Genomic DNA, 10,083 nt, shown 5'->3' with positions numbered 1-10,083 from the left:
CGTAATGAGCGTGAACCATTTTTGGACAGAACTGTCACTGGTGCTGAAAAATGGATTCTCTATGCGAAAAACAATGGCTCAGTCCTAGAAAAAACCACTTCCTACCCAAAAACCTGGACTCCATCTGCAAAAAGTGATGCTTTGCATTTGGTGGGATATCAAAGGAATAATTCATTTCAAACTCCTCAATCCACAGTGAACTGTCAATGCAGAGATCTATAGTCAGCAACTGGAACATTTAAATCCAACCCTTCATCAAAAACGCCCTTCACTTGTCAATCAGAAAGGTGTTCTTCTTCTCCATGACAATGCACGTCCACATGTGGCACGTTTGACGCAACACAAGATTATGGAGTTGGGTTTGGAAGTTCTCTCCCACCCACCATATTCTCCAGATATGGCACCATCAGATTACCATCTTTTTCATTTGCTGCAACAACATCTTAATGGGAAAATATATGCAAATGTGGAAGGTGTTAAAGAGGACATCAATATGTTTTTTGCTTTAAAGCCAAGTGATTTCTTTAATCAGGGCATTAACAACCTGATTGTAACATGTAAAAGCATCATCGATAAGAATGAAGACTTTTTCATTTAATAAATGTTTAGTTTTGATATATAAGTTGTTTGGGTTGTTTCATCTATAAAAAAAGTAAAATTAATTTCTTGACGACCTAATATTTCAAAAATAATAATAAATAGCTTTTAAATACAGCTGAACCAAAGATTTACCTAACGTAGCTAGCTCTGTACAGTTCTGAAGTTTGTCTTAAGTTTGATTAAGTATGAGAACATCTAGAACAATATTGTATTGGTTAACATGAAGATAACCTTCTGCATTCACAGGATCAGAGAATCCTGTCAGCTGAGTTACTTTGCTCACTTTAGATGACAGGTCAACAAGGTGCTCCTTCTTCACAACATCCATAGCTTGGGATATACTCAGCTCAAAAACATTCTGTTTTAGAAAATAATAATGTCAATAACTGCTTTTTTAAGAAGAGGTCCAGGTTCAAAAAATGTCAGTTGTTACTGCAATAAATCAGTGAAAAAACAATTCATGCTTTCAATATTAAAAAAAAAACAGTAATGATAGTACTTTTACATTTGGAGAAAAATATAAACAGCATTATTCTGTACTGTAAATCTGAAATAATATCCTTTACAGATCAACATTACATTCTACATATTCTCAGTGAGATTGAAAGTTAATATAGGCTGTCTTTTATACGGCATCACTGAAATCACAAAAATCAATCCAAACATAGTAACAGAAACACCACAAACCTCTGTTCCCATAAAATCTCTTCTAGGTGCTAATTGACTGAATGGTATGGGATCAGCATGGAGAACAATACTCTTCTTTTCTTTAACTTACAACAGCAGGATTATAAGAGGCTTGTTTAATACTTTACTGGCCCAGTGAAGAGAGTGAATATATACAGAGACTGCAGATGATTCTTTCAAACAAAAAAAAAAGGACAAAAAACATTTAGGTATGAAAAACTGACTGGTTCTTCTACATTACCCTCTTGTCTTTTTTCTTCTTTAGTAACCCTGGAGTTCTGCATGTTCTTTCTCATCATTTCTCTCTCCTCTTTCATGCTCCACCCTTTTTTCTCATCATCCCTTTCCCTATCCTCTTCTCACTGATCTTCTGCTTCATCATCTTCAGAACATGGTGTCCTTCTGTTGGCAGCAGATGCTTCAGACCCTGTCTCCCACCCCATTCAGGGATTTTATTTTCATCTTTTTGTCACCCTATGCAGTTGGGGATTTGGTACCTGGTTATTGGCTTGTCATCTCTGTTCCTCAATTCCAGCTAGATGATTTTCTCAGTCTGCATTGGACCCTCTTTCATGAGTTGTGTTTATCCAGGATAGACATTTGAAATGCTTTCCTTCTTTTCCATTATTATATGGTTGTACATCATTTCCTGACCCTATCTCAATAGGAATCAGTGATTGTTATTTTCACTCTTCCTCGAGAAGCCTCTCCCCTAGACTGGCCAGTATAACTTTCCAAGTCTGTTTTGACTCCTCCTCAGTTTCTTGCCCACATGGGGTTGTCCTCACTTCTTGTGTAGGGTGGGGTGAGCCTTCTACCTTGCGTATTCACAGCATGGAGATTATTTCATCCATGGCACTTTTCTCTCAAATTTAAGGATTCATGATTACTTAGAAGCCATGATTCTTCTCAATCGTGTACACATGTCCCCTTCAGTGGGCTCAATGGGATCATTAGAACACATCCTGTGATCACTCCTATGCCCTTTCATCTCTGTCTTCCTATCTTCATCTTTACACCAGTGCCTCTTTTTCTAGTTGAGTCAGATCTTAACACCACAAATCTCTTTGTGGACTGCTCTCCAGAGGAGCATTCTCTGCATATCAACTTTCTGGAGATGACTGTGGCTTATTTGTCTTGCCCCTCTTTGGTCTTGGTTGTCCAGTTTTCTTTATACCAGTGCCTCTCTTTCCAGTTAAGTCACTTCTTAATACCACAACTCTCTTTGTGAACTGCTCCCCAGAGGAGCATTCTCTGCATATAAACTTTCTGGAGATGACTGTGGCTTATCAGCCTTGCCCTCTTTGGTCTCGGTTGTACAGTCTTCTTGTGATGGTCCGCTTGAATAACTTCATGGTCATTACTTTAATCAACTGCCAGGACAGTACCCACTTTTGGAACCTGTGTTTTTTCTCTCTGGATTTCCTTTGTTTGGCCTACATTGTTGTAATTGCCTTATGACATGTCATGTCTCTGGAGTTTGAATATGGTGATGGATCACTTATCTTGCTTTGATGGAATCTCTCCCACAGAGTGGTCCTTCCATCCTTCAGTCTTCTATTAGATTTATTCCCATTTTGGAACACCTTCATATTGATGCTTTTAAAACTCCTACTTTGGAGGTCTTTCTCTATCAAGCTCAGTTGTTCTTTTTTTCCTTTTAAGGTGTTGTGCCTTTGTCTTCACATATGGGATTTTTCCACTGTAGCCTGTTTTCTCTCTAATTGTTGTTGGTCTTTTACTCTTGTTCTCTATCACCTGAATTGGACTTTCTACTGTCACTTGTTTTTTCACGACTATTTTTGGCCAGGCCACCCTACTCTTCCATATTTTACCTGGCTTTTCAACAAGGCCCTGTCTATTATGACAATTGCAGGTTACCTGGCAGCATTGTCTATGACCTTCCACCTCTTACTAAACAATAATTCCTTCTTCCACTTGTTCTCACAAATCTCTTTAAGGTCTTCTGTGTCCATCATCCCCTCATCCGGTTCTTCTTCCAAATTGGGACCTTCATGTAGTTTTTTGGATTCTTACATGCCTCCTTTGCTTCTTGCATCATTGTCTCTTAAGCCATATTTTCTTCTCCTTGGTTGTGGTTGTCATCATTCAGACATTTAAGCCTTGGACACCTTACTCTATTATAGGGATCGGTTGATGTTATTTACAGACAACTCCTTTTTTTCTTCAAAAATCTAGGCTGCCTGGGAGGGTGATTGGATATTTCCTCTCATTTTTCTCTCTCTCCTTTATTTCCTCACTGCGTTGTTGTTCTGATCCCAATTGTCTTTTGTGTCCTGTACGGGCTGTCTGTTTTTATCTTGTTCAATCTATCCTTTTTCATGGAAATTGCTATCACCTACTTTTATTGTGAAAGACTTCTTCCTCTCTGGACTTGTCCTTTTTTACTTTAACTGGTTGGTTTGTCAGCTCATTCATCACACATATTCTTCTTTGGGTGAGTCTGACAATACACTCTTTTGTGTCTCCTCCCACTAGATTTTTCATATCACAGTCTCTCTTGCCTCATTTTGTCACTGGCCTTTGGAGTTCTTACAGGATGATGTGTGGACAACACCAAATGCATTCATCTCACATTAGTTGCATCATTTGGTGGTTTCATAAGCCTATGATTTTCACTTTCCTCCAGTCGCCTTTCTCCAGTCCTCTAGTATGATGAGTTATTCCTGTCATGTTTGTCAGTCAACTCCTTGTCATTTATGCATTTCATGACATTCTCTATGCATGTACTATGATACCTGTACACATTCCACCTAATTGCAAGTTTCTCAATTAAAACAGAGAACAAAAAAACAACAAAATGAAAAAACAAACCAAACAGGAGGAGGCAAAACTCCCCAGATCAAATGTTACATGAGGAACTACATCCTATGCTTCTTATACTTGGTGCCATTGGAATGCACTGAGTGTCTAGCATTGCCTAACAGGAAATACTTACCCCAAATCCACATCAAGCAAGGGCAGAATGGAAAGCATTAAATACATCTCCTCCTGCTCAGTGCCCACCACTAAATGGGTTTTCTGCAAGATTGCTTCAGCAGTATATCTAAACAATTAACATGGCCATTTCTGCACCTTTTACAAAACAAAACAACAAAACAGACAGCACCAATTCTAGTTCTGCCTTTCATTTGGCTTGCACTTGCTGTCTTTAGTTGTAGTTACCCATTTCACTGTCTTTTGATAGGGATCCAATTCCAGATGATTGTGCTCAATGACAATGTTCTACATATACACTCTTGTGTTCTCTCCACCATGTATTCCTCCATACTCTTTTTCTAGTGGTGCATGGGAGAAGTTAACATTTTCTTACACTGAAAATGTATTTCCGATAGGTACTTACAAAAAGCTATCTTGATCTTCTTTCTGCCCCTAAGCATTGCTAAAACATTTTAAGGCTCAGCGCACCAGTCTATGTACCCCACAAATTTCATGCCACTTTTGACAAAGTATATAGCATGTGACCACCCTCCACCAATAGTATTGCACCACCTATATTGGCACAGCTAGTTCCCTCTGATTTTCCAGCTCAATCATCACTTACCTACATTTAAAAGGTGGAGGGCCAGTGTATGTGCCCAACAGTGAAACCAAGTGAAAAGTGACCACCTAGAAATAACTGGTGTGCTCAGAAATGAAATCAAAGCACATATGCAGGGCACTACGCTCTTTCTGGAACAGTTATGCTCTTCACACCGTAAGAAGGAAATGAACATGATATGGAAGGAAAAAATAAAAAAATAGATGTGCACAAACTTAATTTCTTCTGAGAGGTGCAATCCATAGAAAAAATTGGCACGAGTTCAAATTGTCCTCCAAAATAGACCAGAAAACAGCCAGCTCCTGTAGGTGAAAAGCTGCTCTATTAAACGAAAACTTGAAACAAACTCAATACCCATGTGAGGAGAATTGGCAAGTCAAAGGATAATTTGTCAAAATGTAATAATGGAGAAAAACATCTACTCATGTCTAGATATCTACCCAATCTCAAACCGACAGATGAGGTTCCACAACCCATCCTCGGCATTAGTGGCTGAGGATCATGCAAATAAAAATGAAATTATAGTAACATAAATATTATGGCTAGGACATGTGGACCATGTGATATATATACATGAACCCCAACCATAAGTAAACAGAGTGTCATATGTCAAGCAACCAGAATTATGAAGAGGAAATAAGCATTTAGCCAAAACCAGACAAATCCCAAAACCACTGTAGGAGCAAGAAGTACAAAAAACCGAACCTGGAGTCATTCATTGCCTCAGCTCAACCATAAGAACAGGAAAATACTTGTAACTGGTATTAAGAGTAGAAATCATAACTCACCCAACTATAAATGCAGAGAAGACACATCTTGTACACAGAATTACTAGGAGGATGTGGAACATTTGCTCAACCGCAGGAACAGTGTATGTACATCCTGTTGCCAGTATTACAAGTCAGAAGAAATCCCCCAAACTCAACTATAGGAGCAGGAAAGGAAACCTTCTGTAACTAGAATTAATGAGAAGAGGGTCCTCTACTGCACTCAACTGTGAGAACAGGGCAGTGTCAACCTGAACCTGGTATTATGAGGAGGACCCCATGTAAGCTGGTCCTCCTCTAACTGACAATCGGTTTACCTGGGAATAAGCATCCAGGATAAAGGGAAAGAGGGAACTCAGCTTTGCCCTCTTCCCACTGAGTGGATAAATGTGTGATTGTACTTTATGGTAAATTTCTACTTCACACTCAAGAGGAAGCCTCCTTGGTCTACCACTTCAGTGACTGAGAACTGGCAAGTAGTAAGGACTTCCATGCACCACTCGGAGAAAAAAGGGGGAAGTAAATGCAGTGGGAAGTTTGGAGGAACGTCACACTGGAGAAAGTGTAATGGTTGTCCACAATTCTCTATTTTGAAAAGCAGACTGTCCCTGATTTCTGCTATCAAAGGATCGGCAGGAATGGTCAGAAATACCCTTTTGTTTCACTCATGATAGTCCATGAATAACGGTCCACCAATGAGTCAACTTTAGGGATACCTGGACACACATAAGTATATACCACTAGGCTTGCCATTCGTGGTCTTGCAGAATGCTTCATCTCTACAGTGAGTGTTATAGCTCTACCAGTATATAGTGTGGGTTTGAGTGAAAGCACATTTGACTAGACAACACTCACCACAGAGTGGGATCCTTCTAGTAGCAGTAAAAGAGGGTTCCTGAAAAGAAAACATAAATGAATGTTGTGAAAAGACATACCCAAGTCAGATCCAAACAGACGTGTGTAGAATCACCATGGAAAGGAGATGATATCCACCTAAGAAAGATACAGCCAGACAGTGTAGATAATGAGTGACAAAGGAATATGGAGTAGTCCACATTTTGGCTTGAACGATTTCTTCTAATGGACGGCAAAGATGAGCAGCCAAAGACATGGTAATGTGACAAATTTGATGAGAAGAAATGTTGAGGAGACAGTGACCTTCCATGGACGAGTCTGAATCCATCAGTCTAAAGAGTTGATGAACCCAACCAGTGAATGCCAAATGGCCTGCCCAGGCAACAGAGGTCTTAGGAAAGAAGGACTAGTCTGGATATAGGATGACATAAGAGGAATGGTAGAGGATTCTGGTAACATTAATAGTATAAATATTCAACTAACAATTTCCACAATGTAAGGAGGAAAGAGAAACCTACCTGATTAATTGGCTGTAAAAAAAAAAGTTGTGGATGGCGATATACCCTGTAGAGTGTGACAGACCAAAATAAGAAGGTGTCAGATAAAGAGAACCCATGCTATATGCATGTTTAAAAGTGGCATGAATTTTTTTTTGGTATATAGTCTGGTATGCTAAGCAAAAACTTTTAGTAATGCTTAGGTGGCAGAAAGAAAATAGAGATAGCTTTATGTAACAGGAGGTTAGACCATATTGCAACCTTTGCTTCTCCAGTCCCAAGCTGCTGGGGAGGTCAATATGGACTGGTGCCCTCTCCCCAGTAAAACTGGTTGGACCCACCCCTCATTTGAAATGTAGGGTTGGGGGTGTTACCTGAAAGTGTAGTACAGGACACCCCATTAAAATAATTCCCAATGAATATATTCAGCCAGATGGGACTGGATTTGCCTCGGGATGCATGTGAAAACTCCTCCTTAGAATATCTATCCCATGTAAGTATTTCATTAAGATGTAATGACTTAGAGCCCTAGCTACACTACACACCCTCACATTCTGTCTGCCTTTGTGACATGTTACCACTGGCACTGGATTTACCTGATATCCGTTACTTTAAATCTCTTTGTAATGTATATGTAACATAGCAATGAATAAAGAATATCTACAAACTAGCCACCCTGTTTGAGAAGGATGCAGTCTTCCACCAGGTGCTGCTCCGCAAGGCAATGCCTGTTCTTGTGGAAGTCACACCTCACAGGCTGTCCGTTTCTTTTTAATTGACCTGTACCAGCCTCTCCACAATTTTCAATGCGGGATTCTAGCTCTTAGCGGTGCAGAGAGGTAAGTAGCATTTCTGAAGTCAACATTTTCCTTACCAGAAAATGTATTTCTGATAGATACCTGCTTCTCTGCACCCCCCTTCTCCCCAGTTCCAGTGCATGTTCTTTGCCTCATCAAGAATGAGCCTATAAACATGTGCTAGTGCTCACAGGAATTACCATGCATAGAAGTTGTGTTACTCTCCTGTTGGTGGAAAACTACAGCATTACGCATTACAACAATTACATCATAGGTTGGTGCAATACATGTAACCACATGTAGAGATAAGAGTTTGTTCAAGGCTTGTGGTGTGCACAGGAAATTCCACAGCAGTTGTGTGTGAGGTTAATAGCTCTTAGTGATGCAGAGAGGTACATATCTATCTGAAATATATTTTCAGGTAAGGAATATGTTAATTTTCAGTGATTCATTATTTAAACCAAAAACAGCAAGATAAGTTTCCTAGAAAATACTGTAAGAAAGTCACCTTTTCTGACAGTCCAGATTTTCCAAGATGAAGTACTGAAGTCAGTATCAGCATACATTTTGCTACAAAATGCTAATAAAATAAAATCAAGAAAAATGTTTAGTTTTCAATTATTTAAACAAATGGGTCTGTAGTATAAATGTTTGAAACATTAACAACAAAATTAAAACTTTAATATATGATACAAATGTGATATTTTCTACATTATAATATCACATCTTAGCCAATCGTTCAACAATGCAATTTCTCTAAGAGTGGTTCATTGCCGATGAAATATATGTCAAAGCCCTTTCCAAAGACTGATATCCAAGTAGCAGAGATACAGAGCTTATGATACAAAAAGTTCAAAGACATGGTGAACAGCAGTGGGAGTGTGAGAATATAAAAAAAAATTTAAACAGAATCCCATCAAAACTGTCGTAGTTGCAGACTAGTTGTCAAAATCCCACCTCCACCCAGAAAAGTAACTGATAATAAGTTGCAAATGTCCCAATCAACTGTGTATAAGGTAATTCACAAAGATATTGCCCTTGGAAAGAAGCATAAACCCTGAACGTACATACTGCTCCCCTGACACTGCATAAAACTGTGGTAATTTATTTTGTACAATGTATATATATTTTTTCACCTAAGACCTGTTACACACCAGACAAGTGTTCTACCAACTAAACTAAAGGGTTAACCACAATACAAAAACAAAGCTGTTTAATCCACTACATGGCTTCCCTTATATCTGCTTCAGCTTGGTCATGTGTGTCAGTCATCTGATTAAAGAAAACATGTTTCCTTTCACTGTTTATTTTAAAGAACTTCCTATCATAGAATGTTACTTGTATAAATCAACTCCTTGTACCGAGATTTATAAACAGCTGCATATTTTTATTAAACTTATGAAAGTACATGAAAGTATATGAAAGTACTTTTTCACGGGTTTACTTGAATAACTTCATTACTCTAACAACTTTCTTTTAAAAAGGAAAAGTAATGAAAAAAAGCAACATCTTGATTTATTCTTTTGTCTAAAAATATTTAAAAGGAAATACCAAAACGTATTATTTTGTGATATACTTGTTTAATAAAAAGCATGAACAACAATTACATAATAATATAATCAAGTATTCACATGTTTCAAATAAAGGACTTAAAACACTAGCAGCAGCATAAAAAAATAAAAGAGGCATTCTACACCAAATAAATCATCACACTCATCTGGCATAATCACAACTCATTTTCTTCAAATTTTGAATGAGACATGCTTGGAGCTAAAATTTCAGTTCTCAATATTATAGAATTTTGAAATATTGGTCATCAAAGTTTAACCAGATCTGGCAAATTCAAATGACCATATCTTCTATGCTATTGCAGCTAGAAAAATAATTCTTGTGCCATTATGAAGCTTTATAAAAGACCAATCCTTTTTATTACATAAAGTCTGTAAATTATCAAACTTAAGGTTATCTTCAGAGCTGACCTATGATCCTAACCTCTGTCTATGCAGCAAAATTGAAAGTTAATCATTTTTAGACTATGATATCATTAACATTCCCTAAAAATTTCAGAGTAGTCCAGCATTTCAACAGTTTCTGGCTGACAATCAGGAGGCAAGGCTTACAGAGTATATAGCAAAGTAAGGATCTTCTCATGCTGAGCTATAATGCTGAGCTAGATGAATGGGAATGTTGAGAGCAAGACTCAGTTTATGGTTTTGAACATTTGACTTCATAAGGATGAATACCTTGGTTGGTTTTATACTATTCTAATGCAAGGATTTATTTATTTCATAGATTTGTTTAACAGTAGTCGTGGGAGG

At 38.1% G+C, this 10,083-nt stretch overlaps 1 protein-coding gene across 5 annotated transcripts in view; it reads right to left on the bottom strand.

The window, feature by feature from the left end:
- LOC106473858 (coatomer subunit beta-like) overlaps positions 1-10,083 on the bottom strand; it is a 42,497-nt gene that overhangs the window by 2,411 nt on the left and 30,003 nt on the right. For 3 of the 5 annotated variants that reach the window (XM_022402249.1, XM_022402254.1, XM_022402251.1), the window contains 2 exons: positions 8,274-8,345; positions 714-958 (listed from right to left, as the gene is read on the bottom strand). In XM_022402249.1, coding sequence (XP_022257957.1) covers positions 770-958; positions 8,274-8,345 — 261 coding nt within the window. In that variant the 3' untranslated portion in view covers positions 714-769. Of the gene's footprint in view, positions 1-713; positions 959-8,273; positions 8,346-10,083 lie in introns of those variants that run through there. The other 2 variants (XM_022402250.1, XM_022402253.1) reach the window with 2 other exon arrangements.

The sequence above is a fragment of the Limulus polyphemus genome, unplaced genomic scaffold (assembly GCF_000517525.1).
Source record: "Limulus polyphemus unplaced genomic scaffold, Limulus_polyphemus-2.1.2 Scaffold6565, whole genome shotgun sequence".
NCBI classification, from domain to species: Eukaryota; Metazoa; Arthropoda; class Merostomata; order Xiphosura; family Limulidae; genus Limulus; species Limulus polyphemus.
Note: the sequence above shows the minus strand (reverse complement) of the source record. Positions and strands in the feature narration are given on the sequence as shown.